The sequence below is a fragment of the Narcine bancroftii genome, chromosome 6 (assembly GCF_036971445.1).
Source record: "Narcine bancroftii isolate sNarBan1 chromosome 6, sNarBan1.hap1, whole genome shotgun sequence".
Classification (NCBI taxonomy): Eukaryota; Metazoa; Chordata; class Chondrichthyes; order Torpediniformes; family Narcinidae; genus Narcine; species Narcine bancroftii.
In genome coordinates, this window is record NC_091474.1 from 152,935,890 (window position 1) to 152,952,199 (window position 16,310).

At 40.9% G+C, this 16,310-nt stretch overlaps 2 protein-coding genes and 1 long non-coding RNA gene across 3 annotated transcripts in view; 1 reads left to right on the forward strand and 2 right to left on the reverse strand.

The window, feature by feature from the left end:
- Positions 1 to 8: 8 nt before the first annotated feature.
- On the reverse strand, positions 9 to 5,024 carry LOC138737634 (uncharacterized). Its single transcript, XR_011341096.1, has 3 exons — positions 4,882 to 5,024; positions 172 to 196; positions 9 to 62 (listed from the first exon to the last, which is right to left on the reverse strand). It is a non-coding gene; the product is annotated as an uncharacterized lncRNA (long non-coding RNA).
- A 1,864-nt stretch (positions 5,025 to 6,888) lies between these two features.
- On the reverse strand, positions 6,889 to 12,746 carry LOC138737635 (ankyrin repeat domain-containing protein 66). The gene is made up of 3 exons (XM_069888265.1): positions 12,607 to 12,746; positions 10,415 to 10,643; positions 6,889 to 8,602 (listed from the first exon to the last, which is right to left on the reverse strand). The coding sequence occupies exons 1-3, from the start codon at positions 12,743 to 12,745 to the stop codon at positions 8,374 to 8,376; spliced, it is 597 nt and encodes a 198-aa protein (XP_069744366.1). The 5' UTR covers position 12,746; the 3' UTR covers positions 6,889 to 8,373.
- Positions 12,747 to 13,042: 296 nt separating this feature from the next.
- Positions 13,043 to 16,310, forward strand: part of pla2g7 (phospholipase A2, group VII (platelet-activating factor acetylhydrolase, plasma)) — an 89,744-nt gene continuing 86,476 nt past the window's right edge. Inside the window, exon 1 of the mRNA XM_069886383.1 lies at positions 13,043 to 13,165. The gene's annotated coding sequence lies outside the window, so the exon portion shown is untranslated. The remainder of the gene's footprint in view (positions 13,166 to 16,310) is intronic.

The window sequence follows — 16,310 nt, forward strand, 5'->3', positions numbered from 1 at the left end:
AAACTCACCTGCATTTATTTGTGGGATGTCCTCCCTAAAATCCCCAACATCTACTTCATAATCTAATTAACAGAGAATTAGAAATTAATGTGTTAAATATTAAAGGACAACTTGTGAAAAAGCTTTTAAAATATGTGGAAAATCAAAAAGACAAAATATCACAATCTTTACCATTTTTAGAAGGAATCTCTTTGATCTGGAAAAAAAAATATGTATAAGTGGTGTAACAACATTAAAAAAAATTATTTGAATCTGAAAGTAGTGTAACTTACCACTAAAGTATTACAATAAGCAAACAAAACTATTAAAGAAAAGGAAAACACTGCAGAAGAGTTCATGTTTATCAGTGGAGAGCAAATCCTTCAATTCAGTGCCTGTTTTACGTGGGCACTGTTAAATTCAATTTTCAACTTGGTCTTTGTACAGATAGCACTTTATAGGATGATTGGGGTACAAATCTACATTAATAAACATGTAATGAGAGCAATAGTCCAACAATCTTTCTTCTAGTACCACCTTCATAGGTTTAAGAATATTATTTTGAGCCTTGTTTTCTGTCTAGTAAATTATTAAGATAATTCAACAGGATAGTGAATAATTCACTCAGAAAATTGAACAGTGTTTGCTATCTCTCCAAATAAAACTGCTGACATAGGGTTTATATATCATTCATGAAGCAATTCAAATATGACTAACATATTTTAATTTCCATTCTGAGCCTGCTGCGTGATGAAATGTACAAAATTCTGAGTGGAGATATAGAGTTGATAATTTTCTGGCTTCGTTGCTTAGAATTGGGGACCACATATTAAAACTGAGGGCAGAGGTAGAGATAGGGATGCATTTTTTTCATGCAGAGGATATTACAGCTTTATCATCCTCTATCCCTGAGTGGCTGAGTATATTCAAGCCAAGGTGTCAGGAACAAGAGTGTAGTGGGCACTAGAGTTCGGGTTTATGGACAGATGTGTCACAAAAGGTAGGAATCAGGGGCGTGTAGAAATGTTGTGCAGGTATATAGTCAGAGTTGGATGTTTGGGACGTAGACAGTTTTATGGCCAGACCTGGAGATTGGGTCAGATGTGTGGCTGGATCGAGAGATTGGATGTGTGGCACAGTTCATGGCTAGGGAATTTGGGAATGTGATCAGATGTGAGGTCATGATTGCTATATGGAGAGATCTCTTATGTCTTTTGAACAATTAAGAGATGTATACCAAGTGCTTAATGGGGCTTTTTGTTTTGTTTTCTCCAGCTAAGATTGTTCCTGAGAGAAAAATTGGAGCCAAGTCTATCCTCACTTGAAATAAGTGAAATGGAACAAACGATTTGGCTCGGGAATACACCTAAATTTATAACTAAGATCTACTATGCTCTCCAGAATGAAAGTGTGAAACTAGGATTATAGAGATCGAGAGAGAGATGGGAGTCGGATCCAGGTGTTGCAATAATGGAAAGGTTGGTCTGATTGGTGTTTGGATAGCATGACATCAACTATAAATGCAAGATGCAGATTAGTCCAATATAATTTCCTGCACCAATTATACCTCCCACCACATAAGTTGCATAAATCAAAATCTGAAATATCACAGATGTGTTTTAGGCATGGGATAGAAATAGGAATGTTCTTATATGCGACGTGGTCATGTGTGAAGGTGAGACCTTTCTGGCAGATATTACTGAAATATTAACAAGAATAACAGGGGAGGCCTTCACGAGGTCATATTCCAACTGAAAGGGGACTTCTAAATCTTCAGAAGAAAATTGCATTCATAAATCTACCTTTTGGGAAATTTCATTGAAATAAATAATTTCAATTCATTGAAATAAGTAATTATCTAAATTCCAATAGTCTTAGCAGTGGCTAAGAAATGTATTGCAATAACTTGGAAATTTAACTCCCCTCTACGTATAACACAATGGACTGCTGAAATGATTTTTTCCATATACCCATGGAAAAAAATTACATACAACTTAAAGAACAAATATGACATATTTATTAAGGTATGGCAGCCATATATGGATCATTTAGGATCCCATTTGTAATTATAAATATAATTTTAAAAAAGATAATAATAAATGCTGCTAAAGTATAAATGCCAGTGACTTCCCCATATAGAATTCTCAATGATCAGCATAAATGTGAGTCCCGACAGTGTGTGGATTTATACTATGAAAGGGGGGGGGGGGGGATATTTTGTTTGTTTTTTGGTTAAAAAAATTTATATATAATATATTTTTTTTAATATTGGAAGGTTTTTCTATGTACATTTATGGAAAAAATCAAAAATAAGATATTTTTAAAAAGATGTGAGTCAAAGCTTTCCTGATCTAGGCAAAGCCAGAGATCAGGAACATGTGTAACATTGGGAACGAGAGACTGGGAGCATGGGTGTGTAAGGGAAGGTTAGAAGTGGGGAGGGAGGCAGTCGATGAGGGCTCCTGTGCTTGTGTTTGTGTTGGGGGGGAGAGTGGTGGGACTGAGTGTGTGTGTGTGTGTGTGTATGGCAACACCAGAAGTCCAGACATGAACACATGATAGATTACATACATCATTAACTACAAGAATGTACACATCATTCCTGCCATGACAGCAGAAATGATGGCTGGACTAATTACTGTCAAAGCTACTCTTTTGTCTTCATCAAACTGGCCCTAAAACATCAGCAGCAAGAAAAATATTGCAAGAAAGTCAATGTTAGAGCTATCAAGGACCCATCAAACGCAACGGCCACATATCACAGACAAACTGTTAATTATCTGCCAAGAGAAGCCATAGGGTGTCCATGGCTTATTAACTACCCTAAAGTCTTCCATAATTTGTACTGAGGAAGATATTCCATGTTTCTCTATCAAGAAGAACCAGAACTGGTCTGATGAGAATAAACAGGTTATGAAGGAGTTAATTAATGAAAAACAATGGTAGATTGTTTATAGATATGTCAAGAGGAAAAGATTGGTGAAATCCAGAGTAGGTCCCTTGCAGTCAGAATCAGGGGAATAATATAATGGGGAATAAGGAAATGGCAGACCAATTAAATTCTTACTTTAGTTGAAAGAAATCAGTATCTCTAAGGACATGGTCTTGGGGAAATTGAAGGGATTGAAGGCAGATAAATCCCAAGGGCCTGATAATCTACATCCTAGTGTACTTAAGGAAGTGGACATTCAGATAGCAGATACTTTAAGAATTATTTTCCAGAACTCGATAGACTCAGGATCAGTACCCATGGATTGGAGGGTAGCTAATGTTACCCCACTATTTAAAAAGGGGGGTAGAGAAAAAGCGGGGAATTATAGGCCGTTGAGCCTTACATCAGTAGTGGGCAAAATGATGGAATCCATTATTAAGGATGTAATAGCGGAGCATATAACTAGCAGAGAAGGGATCGGACAGAGTCAACATGGATTTACAAAAGGTAAATCATGCTTGACAAGTCTATTGGAATTCTTTGAGATGGTGACAGGTAAAATTGATGGGGGAGAGTCAGTGGATGTGGTGTACCTGGATTTCCAAAAGGCCTTCGATAAGGTCCCACATAAATGACTGGCATGCAAAATCAAGGCTCATGGGATTGGGGGCAAGGTATTGATGTGGATTGAGAACTGGCTGGCAGATAGAAGACAGAGAGTTGAGATAAATGGCTCGTTTTCTGAGTGGCAGGTGGTGACCAGTGGGGTGCAACAGGGATCTGTACTGGGACCCCAGCTGTTCACAATTTACATTAATGATCTAGATGAGGGGATTGGATGTAATATCTCCAAATTTGCACACAACCCTAAGCTAGGAAGGGTTGTGGTTAAGAGGGGGTCAGGAAGCTCCAGTGTGATTTGGATAAATTGGGCAGATACATGGCAAATGCACTACAATAACCGGAGGTCAGATTACTATTTGAATGGCAATAGATTGGGAGATGGGGAAGTTCAGAGAGACCTAGGGTTTCTTGTGCACCAGTCACTGAAGGCGAGCATGCAGGTACAGCAGGTGGTTAAAAAGGCAAATGGTATGTTGGCCTTCATATCAAGAGGGTTTGAGTATAGGAATAAGGATACTTTACAGAGCCTTGGTGAGACCACACCTGGAGTATTGTGTGCAATTTTGGTCGCCTTATCTGAGGAAGGATGTTCTTGCAATGGAGGGAGTGCAAAGGCGATTCACCAGGCTGATACCTGGAAGGGCAGGAATGACTTATGAGGAAAGATTGCGCAATTTGGGATTGTACTCACTGGAGTTTATAAAATTGAGAGGGGATCTCATAGAGACATAAAATTCTGGCAGGACAGGACAGAATGGATGTGGAAGGGATGTTTCCAATGGTGGGGGAGTCCAGAACCCGGGGCCATGGTTCAAGGATAATAGGCCAACCATTTAGGACCGAGATGAGGAGGAATTTCTTTACCCAAAGGGTGGTGAATCTGTGCAATTCATTGCCACAGAGAGCAGTAGAGGCAGGTTCATTGAATATATTTAAGAGGGAATTAGATATATTTCTTCAGTATAAGGGAATTAGGGGTTATGGAGAGAAGGTGAGGACGGGGTACTGAACTTTAAGATCAGCCATGATCTCATTGAATGCCGGAGCAGGCTTGAAGGGCCGAATGATCTACTCCTGCTCCTATCTTCTATGTTTCTATAAACTCTACCATTCTTCAAAGAAAAAAAAACAGCTCCACAGGAACCTGAATGCAGCAGTCCAGCAGAAAACCCTTCATCTGAAGAACAGGTAATAAGTAAAACAGTGCTGGAGGGCCAGAAATTCACTGGCATTCATAACATGAACTGGTTCTTCAGTGCTGACAGAACTCAAAAACTCAGGATCCACCCCACTGATGACCCAGGATGGTGAGCTTAACCAGGGGCACAGAGGCAGTGAACACATACATGGTGGAAGAATGTTGTGATGACTTCTTCAACAAATGTGAGATCACACTCCTTCAGGTTAGCACCCATGCTTTCATCTGGTAACAATTTCTTCAGTCCAGCTTTCCTGCCAGTCGGCAAGGTCATATTCCAACTGAAAGGGCACTTCTAAATCTGCAGAAAAACTGCATTCATAAATCTACATTTTTACATCTAACAAAATAGGAGATCTCTAGGACCCAAGAGTTGACATAAACATCTTCAAGAAAAGGAGGTGTAAATAGTAGGGTGTGAGTAAATGAAGGTGGGATAATGATGGATGGTGGAGGATGGAGTGAAATGCAACATACAGAATTCTGCTATACTTGGACAAGAAATGTTGGGTAATATATATTTCCCTCCAATGGATGCTGCAGGACCTCCTGAGTTTCTCTAGCTCTTTTGTTAAATACAATCATAGCATTTTCAGACTTCCTTGTTTCACTTACAAAATTCTTACAGGGTTTCACAGGTTGGATGTAGGGATGGGGCGGGGGTGGGGGGCTGTCTTAGGTAACAGGGTATGACATTTAGATCTGAGAAGAAGAAACATTTCTTCAGTCTGATAATCCTGTCATATTCTTCTCACAAATCTGAAGAGGCCAAGGTTCTTGAATGGACTCAAAAATCATCAAGAGGTAGGAATATGGCATTGATCTAGAACAGAAGATCTGAAATGCTGGTGGTTTATTATAGGTCGCTCAAGGTGATGTGACAAAACAGGACATTAATGATGCAATAAACATGTAATATATACATGATTGTAATTTTAATGACAAAATTTCTCCAAAAATATTCACACCTAAACAAAGCTCCTGTTGGTCAACTGGAAAAAGGCTTAACCTTGCCATTCCCATCTCCTCCCCCCCAACTAGTGGTCCATGGATTTGTTATTGGTAATCTATGGTCAGCAAAGATCTGTGGCTAGAATAGGCTGAGAGCTGATTTAACGAATCCTCATAATCGTATTGAATAGTAGTGCAGCCTCAAAGGGCTGAATGGCTTATTTTGGTCCACTTTTTCTCTTTCTAGCTCATGTACAAAGATCAGTAATAAAGGCTGTTTTGTGAACAGCCAGGATATAGTATAATTAGTAAGATAGTAAAAGCTTGCAGAGATATGGATAGACATCAAATGATGAGAAATAAAGGCAATATAATTTTTGTACTTTAGATTCATTCAGGAGGCTTATAATAGTGGAAAATAAACAGTCCTTGAATCTGGTGGCGCATGATCTCACACTTATGAATATTCTTCCTGACTGGAGAGGTGAAGAGTGTGGCTGAGGTGAGATGAGCCTTTAAGCACGTTGACTGCTTTTCCAAAGCAGCAGGGGTTAAGAACAGTATCATGCAGGGGGCAGAGGTGTGTATGATGGATGGAGCCATGCTCACATCATTCTGAGGTTTCTTGCCATCTTGGGCAAAGCAGTTCCCATGCACACAATGATGCACCTTGTTAAGATGCTTTCAATGTGAGATGCCAAATTCCCTTAGGTTTCTGAGGAAATAGAGGTGCTTGTGTGCTTTTTGGCAATTGCATTGATGTGGGTGGACAGAACAAGTCATTGGAGATGATTACTCCCAGGAACTTAAAGTGGTCTACTATCTCTACCTCAGGCCCATTGGTGTAGACTAGGGAGTGAGCTTCACCCCTCCTCTGGAAGTCTTTAACCAACCCTTTGTTCTTGCTGGCGTAAAGGGAGATGTTATTGCCTTTGCACTAAGCCACGTCCCTCTTTTTCTCGACTGTACTCTATTTTGTCAGTTTAGGTGGTGACTAAAGGTAGATTCAGTGATAGCAAAGACTGATAGTAAGAGAGATTAAAGGAGGGTAGATGCCAAGGGAGGCAGCAGTCTTAAAATTACTTCACATATTGTAGTTTTAATCATTTAATAAAATTACAAATTTATTTCATTCTAAACATTTTAAAACTGCATAAGCTACAAATCTACAAATACATCAATTTTAGTGTAAAAATCAGTACACAGTAAGCAGTATTCAATTACAGCTAGGTTAAAATTCAATTTGCAAAACTGTATTGCTAAATTGTTTGAATACGAGATATACTTGAGTTTCAATATCTCAGTATTCCATGGGGTAAAGAAATTGTAATCTTAAATGACCATCAGGTGACAACTCTTTCAGTCAAATTATAGATTTTTGACTAACAGGAGAATTAAATTAATGGGGAATAGGTAGGTAAATGGAGCAGAGTCAATGGGTCGGATACCCTACTCTTGCTCCTAATTCTTATGTTCTTAAATGTATTAGAGTTATTTCTTGCACCTTTAAACAAAGGTTGACATTGTGAAAATGATGGAACAATTCTCCAAAGAATAGCAATAAATGGTGCAAGAACCAATGAAACATTTTATATGTTCCTCACCACCAAATTGTCAATCTATGTGCAAACTTAGATCCCAAATTAAGGAAATTTTCATCTGCACAGCAGCAGGGCTGCATCACTTTATAGACTGGCAAAAAAAAAAACTATGTATAATGAGAGGAATCATTTTTTTCTGCTATTTTACAATAAGGCTGACTAGAGATTTTCTTTAATTTCCAAATGGATCCAAAAAAGGAAATGGCTCAGTTGTTAAATACAGTAACAAAGGTGAATTTGTACTACTTGGCATATCCAACATTAGTGTCAAATGCCAGTCCACTTTACAAAATTACCAACCAACCAAATTCAGTTTTGCACAAGGGTTAAGTACTGTAATTGCAACTTCAACTCCAATAACTGGCATTCATCTGCCAAGTTTCTTACTTCAGAGCCATGTGCTTCCACTGTCTCCTCCACTTCCAACGTTAAACAGATTAGGAGATTGTGCATTGAGAACTAGAAATAAGATAATAAAATTGCAATACCACTGCAAAGAAGTCATTTGTGTGAAATCCACGCATCATGCATGCAACATATACCCAGTATTTATTAGAATCTTGGAATGTTGGGAGTTGGTCTTTCACATCTTGAAAGCAGCAATGAAATGTTTGAAAGTAATGTTATATCAAAATTCCATTGAGAAATTCATCTTGTGTCACAATTTTTCCAGTTACACTTTTCCAGAAAATACCAAATTCACTGGTGTCAAGCTGTTGCATTGCTTTAAGACCATTATAAGTAGGGGCAGAATTAGGCAATCCCATCCATTGACTCTGCTCCTTATTCAATTCATGGCTGATGTACAGTATTTTACCTTTCAACTCCATTCTCCTGCCTTATTCTCATAATCTTTGACATTCTTACTAATCAAGAACCAATCAATCTTTGGTTTAAATGTACCCAATAGTTTCAGCCCAAGGTTTATTTGGAAGAGAGCATGATTCTGCAGGAACATAAAATTTGTGCCTTGGAGACTGATCGATTCAATCCAAACAAAACCATCAGTTTAAGTAAGTTCAGGTCATTACATTACTTTTTTCTCACCTGGACAAAATTTTATTTTATCTCTTTTTTGCAAACTTTATTTATTTTGATAATTTTCCTTTCTTGGGCATTTTATTGACTCTTATCATGCAAGTGTAGTTTTTTTGGCTTTGTTGAAGTTTACAAGTACTGTTACTCTTGTTATTGGCAGTTTCCCTTCTTTCAGCCATTTCACTTTCCTTCTGTCTTTCCCACTCTTCATCTGTGTCATCTAATAAAATGCCTTTTGTTTCAGCAACCTTTCTGTAATTGGAACACTCTTGCTCAGCTCTGAAAACAAATAGAACATTTCAAAGATACATATTAAAAAGTGAATAATCAACTCTAATAAAGATAGGCGCATGATAATAAGAAAAATAGAGGGTTAGGATATCTTGTAGGGAAGGATTAAATTATTGTGAAGTAGGTTTACAAGATCATGGGCCGAAGATCTTGTAATATTCTATGTTGAAGAAGTGCCATTTAGAAGACTTGCCACATGCAATTCCCATCAAGTTTGGACACACCTCACATTTGATCATTCAGTCCAAAGATTCACTTATCTTTGCAGTCATATGACTCCAAATGTGTCGCAGCCTCACTGATGCAATGACTGCTCAAGGTGTAGCAGGCAATGAGTGGCAATGTGGAAACCATGGCCTTGCCCAGACTGCTTTCTGTTTACATTGTAAAAGGGCTTTACTGAACATCACACACTAGTTAAAAACTATTTATAGTACAGTATATACACATGTAATAGTTGAATATTGTGGACCAATTTTTTAGGGCAAAATTTAGGGGATCAACTATTACTTTTGACCATGGTAAGTACCTGCGTCGTTCAAGGTATCGGGACCTCGGATGGGCGGGCAGGTGGCCGGGAACAAATGGTAAGTCTGCATATGGGGTGTAGGGAGCTTGGATGGGCAGGCGGCCAAGCTCAAGGGTCCACAAGCGGGAGTTTTGATGGGCAGGCGGGAGTTCGGATGGGCAGGCTGCTGAGGCGAGAATCAGCGGTCATGAGTGTGGATGTGCAGGCAGCCAAGATAAGAGTCTGCCGTTGGGGCAATGGGAGCTCAGATAGGTGGGCGGCCTGGGCAAGAGTCTGTGGTTGGGAGTTCAGATGGATAGGCAGCCAAGGAGAGTGTCTGCAGTTGGGAGTTCAAGTGGACAGGAGGCTGAGGCAAGAGTCCGCCGTTGGATTATCGGGAGCTCCAGTGGTCGGGAAGCCGTGCCAATAGTCTGCGGTTGAGAGTTCAATTGGGTGAAAGGCCAAGGGAAGATTCCACCGTTGGGGCGTTGGGAGCTTGAATGGCCGGGCATCCGTGACCCTGGGGGATAATCCGCAGTTGGGAGTTTTGATGGACGGATGGTCGAGGCAAAGCATTGGGAGCTCCAGTTGCCAGGAGGCAGGGGCGAGGATCTATGATCAGGGCATCAGAGCTCCAATGGGTGGGTGGCCAGAGCCAAAAATAGGGGGGTCTGACTTTTACATGGTATCAACTATTACATGCGTACATACAGTAAATCATTAAAAGTAAAAATATTCAGATACGCATACAGTTTATATAAATTAATTAAAGTAAAAAAGAAACACTTTTTTATTTAAGGTCACCAAGATCATTTAAATGGATGGACCCACAAGATGAAGGACAAAAAAGTTTTCTAGATTCTGCAGCAAATGTGCAGGAGTTCACCCAGTCGCAGTTCTCAAACCAGGCTGAGACCCATTTGCTATGAGCAGTTTAATCATGTCTGCTTTCCCTCCCAGCAATCACTGTAAAAAGTTGACAGGACAGATAGAAAGTGTATTAAAGCACTGCAGATGCTATCTGACCACCAGTGCACGTCACAATACTCCAGCATTTCACATAAAAATCTATAAAATGCTAATGTGGGCATTTACAGCCAAAATTTCTTTAGGCTGTCAGGCAATCTGACCCATTGCATAGGTCTACGCAAGGTAATTTCCTTAACAGTTCAATCTGATTATTGGATTTGTACAATTTCCCAAAATATCCAGAAAGATTCCATCTCCCAGTGACTTTCATTCTATCATCACAAACACTGCAAAACCTATTAAATTTTCAGGCAACTACTTACATTTCAAGAAACTTAACACAGTCTCCCTGACCATATATCTCTGCAATTCTTCTAGGGGTGTCCCCATACAGGTCTGCTTTGTCCACAGGAGCATGCAGTGAATGAAGCATTCGAAGGGCAGAAAGTTTTCCAGATTCTGCAGCAAAATGTGCAGGAGTCCACCCAGTCGCAGTTCTCAAACCGGGCCGAGACCCATTTGCTATAAGCAGTTTAATCATGTCTGCTTTCCCTGTCAAAAAAATCCAAATAATATACTCATAAAGCATGGAAGTCTTCTGTTTTCTATGGACAAATAACTGCTCAATTGAACTAAGATTTGCAATGTGTACAATCGTTAAAGATACCTGACGAAAGAAAATCCTAATATAACAGGAAGTTCAACAGTTTTATTTCAAAAAACCTTAGTTAAAAAGTATTTAGCTTTTGTTCAGCAGATGGGGAAAAACAAAAGCTATACCTGTACTTTGGTGCTTCTCCAGATAATATTTAAAATGAAGTTTTCATTGCATTATACGAGTAATCGTGTATGGGCAATTTTCATTTGTGTCAGACTGTCTGAAAGTCAATGGACAAAAGAGAGATTTAAAACTGAAGAAACAGAGAAGATACAGAGATTCTCAGATCTCAAAAGCACAACAATAAACAAAAATATGCCCCCTAGTGTTTAAAATGCAGCTACATAAGGTGAGTTGACCTACAAAACCATGTGAGGAATATACTTTGAAGGGCCACCTTAATATTTTTTGTAAGGACTGCACCAACTTTCCCACCAATCCCCACCTCCTGCCTGGATATAATCCATATAGGTTGAAAATGTTGAAATTTGGTCACTAAGGACCAAAACTAGCAAACACTGCAAAAGCAAATTATAGTCCAAAAGAAAAGGAAGTAAAAATTGAATTCTTCAACTTATTAAATACCAGATGACAGAAATTTGGACATAGAAATTTACAGCACAGTTTTGTGCTGATATAATAAGCTACTCCATCAACTGCCTAGAATTTCTGTCCTGTATTAATCCTCTATTTTTCTGTTCCATTTACTGTTCTATTTAATACTCTCTTAAAATATCCTATTGTACCTGACTCCACCACCAATGAATCTGCCTCTTACATCCCTCCTGCACTTACGCCCAAGCTCCTTAAAACTATGCTCCCTGGTTTAATTAGTTTTAACAAGGGCATTTTTACAATTGTAAGTTATATTGCTGGAAAACAAAGAAACCCAAACTAAGTTTAAAAAAAAAAATCCCAGGATATATTATATCAAGCAAAATCTGTCAAATGCCTGGAATGGTTCATTTGGAAAGATAAATTAAACAAAAATATTTGGAATCTCTCAACATGTTGTTTGAACATTCGATGTTTTTTAAAGGAATTTGTTGGAAATGCTCATAAGGTCCATGGTGGAAAAACAAAGTTAATGATTCAGGCCAAAGAATGTTCATTTATATTTCTTCATATCTAGTGTCTTGCATTTGATGATCACAATACTTCACAGAAACCAAGCAAGCGTCGGATCATTACTCTGCACCAGTGCAAATCAGTGTTTCCTGTTGCCTGGAACTTTAATTCCTTGTCCTTGGCTTCCTGCACTGTTACAATGAGCTCCAACATAAACTTGAAGAGCAACACCTCATCTTCTTCTATTCCAGATCCAATAGGAATTCTATAACTGGTCTGTATCTGAGATGAGCCTGAGATGTCAGAGTTTGACAGCATGGAAAAAGGCCATTTGGCCCGACGGGTCCATGCTGACCAAAGTGCCAATCTAAGCTGGTCCCATTTGGCTTGTATCCCACTAAACGTTTCCTATCCACGCACCTGTCCAGACGGTTTTTAAAAATTATATCCATCGCTATCACTTCTACATCAGCACTAATATATCGCTGGGTTAGAGTGGGGAAGGTATCCTCAAGAATCAATGTATCCTTCTGGAGATAAAGAAAGAGAGGGAAACCAAAAGATGGCAAATGTATCGAAAACTAAAAGGGCGCGTCTCTCATCACAGGGGTGGGAAGTGACTGTGGATCCGGGGAAAGAGGGAGCGACCCGGGGCGTGGGAAGTGAGTAACTCCTGCTGGCGCTGCAGCGGGTGGGGGGGGGGGGCACAGAGCTGCCGAGGGCGAAGGGTCTCGAGGTCAGGGAGAAGGAAGGGTCTTGTCTGCGGGCTCCCTCTGCCGACTGCCCAACCTTTCGCCGCTGCCCAGTGCAGCGGGGTGCGCTCGCTCCAGTCCAGGTCCTTCATGCTCGGGTCGCACGTCCCTTGGTGCAGGATCTGCTCCACCAACTCGGCGTCCCCCGCCGCCGCCGCCTCGTGCAGCGCCGACATCCCCGGCGTCGCCCCGGCAACCCGTGTAACACCTCGCCTCGCTGCACGCACGCGCAGGACAGTGCATGAACTCAGGAACGGGAAGGCCGAAGTTGGGTTGAAAGGGAGTCCAGCTCGTCGGACACAGCGTGGTCGAGTAGGAAGGGTGACTAACTGACGACGAGATGGAGGAAAGGAGCCAGGCAGACTGGCCGTCTCCCTGCTGGAGGATAACGGGGGTGATATAGCTTGGGGGTGGGGGGTTGATCCATTTTTGTGGCTGCTTAGATACAACAGCGGGGGAGCGAGAGTCCAAGGGTAGTAGTAGCACCCAATTCGATAGCGAGAGATATAAGCAGCTGCTTTGGCAGTCGTGGATGGGGTGTTGATTCCCTGATGCCACCGAATCGCTGGAGGGCATTCTAATTGAGGAGACTTCACGTTAGTATTGACTACAGGTTTTTTAAAATGGGATATATTATAACGACATGAATGTATGAAAGCATTCAGAACTTTTTAAATTTGTAATTTATGGTTTATTTATGATACCTATCTCAGCTGCACCATTTCATCGGATGCAAGGATCGACAACGAGATAGACAACAGACTCGCCAAGGCAAATAGCGCCTTTGGAAGACTACACAAAAGAGTCTGGAAAAACAACCAACTGACAAACCTCACAAAGATAAGCGTATACAGAGCCGTTGTCATACCCACACTCCTGTTCGGCTCCGAATCATGGGTCCTCTTCCGGCATCACGCTTCCACCAGCGTTGTCTCTGCTCCATCCTCAACATTCATTGGAGTGACTTCATCCCTAACGTCGAAGTACTTGAGATGGCAGAGGCCGACAGCATCGAATCCACGCTGCTGAAGATCCAACTGCGCTGGGTAGGTCACGTCTCCAGAATGGAGGACCATCGCCTCCCCAAGATCGTGTTATATGGCGAGCTCTCCACTGGCCATCGTGTCAGAGGTGCACCAAAGAAGAGGTACAAGGACTGCCTAAAGAAATCTCTTGGTGCCTGCCACATTGACCCCCGCCAGTGGGCTGATCTCGCCTCAAACCGTGCATCTTGGCGCCTCACAGTTCGGCGGGCAGCAACCTCCTTTGAAGAAGACCGCAGAGCCCACCTCACTGACAAAAGACAAAGGAGGAAAAACCCAACGCCCAACCCCAACCAACCAATTTTCCCCTGCAACCGTGTCTACCTGTCCCGCATCGGACTTGTCAGCCACAAACGAGCCTGCAGCTGACGTGGACATTTACCCCTCCATAAATCTTCGTCCGCGAAGCCAAGCCAAAGAAAAGAAAAATGATACCTGCTAGTGGGTAAAAGAATGAGGATAGGTGATATGAATGAGTAGCTAAGGCAGTGGATACTGCTCTAAGTAATCCTTTACAGTACTTACCACAGAGCACCTATGGCAGTGGTTCTCAACTTTTTTTCTTTCCACTCACATACCACTTTAAGTAATCCCTTTGCTATTGGTGCTCTGTGATTAGTAAGGGATTGCTTAAGGTGGTATGTGAGTGGGAAGGGAAGGTTGAGAATCACTGCTCTTGACCCAATTGTTACTGAAATATTTTGCTTGAGGAAAAATTGTCATTGGGCCATTTCCTTTGGAGTTATGAAACTGTACACACAATGAGTCATTGGGGTACAATTAAAATTTTTTCTTTCCACCCACATACCAATTTAAGTAATCCCTTACTAATCTCAGAGGACGTGTGGCATAGGGAATACTTAAAGTGGTATGTGAGTGGAAAGAAAAAGGTTGAAAACCACCGACCTATGGTATCCAATGTCATAGGTGCTCTGTGGTTTGTAAGGGATCACTTAAAGTAGTATGTGAGCAGGGGAAAAAAAAGGTTGAGGACACTGGTAAGGGGTGCAGAAGGGCTTTGAATTTCTGGATAATTGGGACCATCTCTGATGATCAAACCCCTTCCTACCATTGAGAACATCTACAGGGTATACTGCTGTCAGTGAGCAGCAGCAATCATCAAGGATCTGCACCACTCAGTTCTCTCTGCTGCCATCAGGAAAGAGGTATGTGTGCCACAAGACTTGCACCATTAGGTTCAGGAACAGCTATTACCCCTCCACCATCAGACTCCTCAACAGCAAACTCAATCAGGGAGTCCTTTAAGCACTTTTACTGTACTTTTGCACTTTGTTGATTTTTTTCCTCTCTGTATTACACAATTTGTTTATATTTCTTTATTTGTTTACATATGGGCATTAAGTACAGTTTTTCTTACACTATCAATAAGTGGTAATGCTGCATCGCCCACAGGAAAAATATCTCAGGGATATATGTGATATGTGTGTACTCTGGTCTGCTGAGGTAAGCACAAACTCAAAAGACTGCATTAAAAAAGGCTTTATTCCAGTAAAAGTCTGAACACCAGTTCAATCCTTGGTGGCTCCCCGTGTGACTGGCTCAGGAGGGGCCTGCTCAGGTTTATACTCAGGTCGGCTGATTGGAGTGGAGTCAGCCCCTTAGGTGGTCTTTCTCAGATACAGAAATCACCCCCTGCTGTAGGCTGATAGTCGTATCACCACACTCTGACAATAAATCTGAACTTGAAAGTATATAATGTACAACTTGTACGGTTGGGCCCCTGGACAAGAATATATTCAAATATCTTTGCAAGGTCCTTTACTAATGTAGGGAAGACTTTAAACTAGTTTGTCAAGGATTGGACCACAGAAAAGATGTACAATTGAGATGTATATGTACGGAATACCAAAGTATACTGACTGGTTGCATCACAGCCTGGTTTGGTATTTCATTATCTGTTAAAAACTCAGGAGGCTATAGTTGGTAACAAAATATAGCCAGTTTCGTTAAGAATCTGACCTCCCATTCACTGAAGCCATCAATGTGAGGTGCTGACTCAAGAAGACAGTCAAATGCATAAAGGGTCTGGATCATCCTGGTCACAACCCCGTCTCACTTACCTGTGGATAAAAGGCACAGAAGCCTGAAGACAAGCATCTCTAGTTGAAGAATTGCTTATTTTTAACAGCTATCAGGCTTTCTTCTTTCCCTTGCAACCCTGATTGTGGACTGCTCAAAATCGCAAAAGAGCTGTTGACACTTAACACCTCTTTTTTATGCACCTATGGTAACAATATTTATTAACTATCAGTTGTAATTATGATCTCTTTTTCAATTTAATTTAATACATACTATTGTAGTTTTTTTAATGATGTACCTGTTCAGCTACAGCAAGTAAGAATTTTTATGCATGTACATTATACAATGTATGTGACAATAAACTCATTATCATCAGGAATGTCAGGAGCCAAGGCAAAATTGAGGAAGAGAGACTTGTTTCGTTAGTGTAAGGATTGTGAATTGGAAACTCCAATAAACAGCAAGGGAGATAACCCTCAATGTCTGCAGTGTCAAATGCACTATGTAAATGCCTTGCAATACCTTGCAAATGTCAAGGCAGATGTGACTTTCATACAAGAGTGTGAGCTACCACACCTCAGGAATATTCAGATGTGGTTGTGATAATGAGCTGCTGGTATGATCGGGGGGAGGATGGGAAGGGATGATTGTCGTGCCT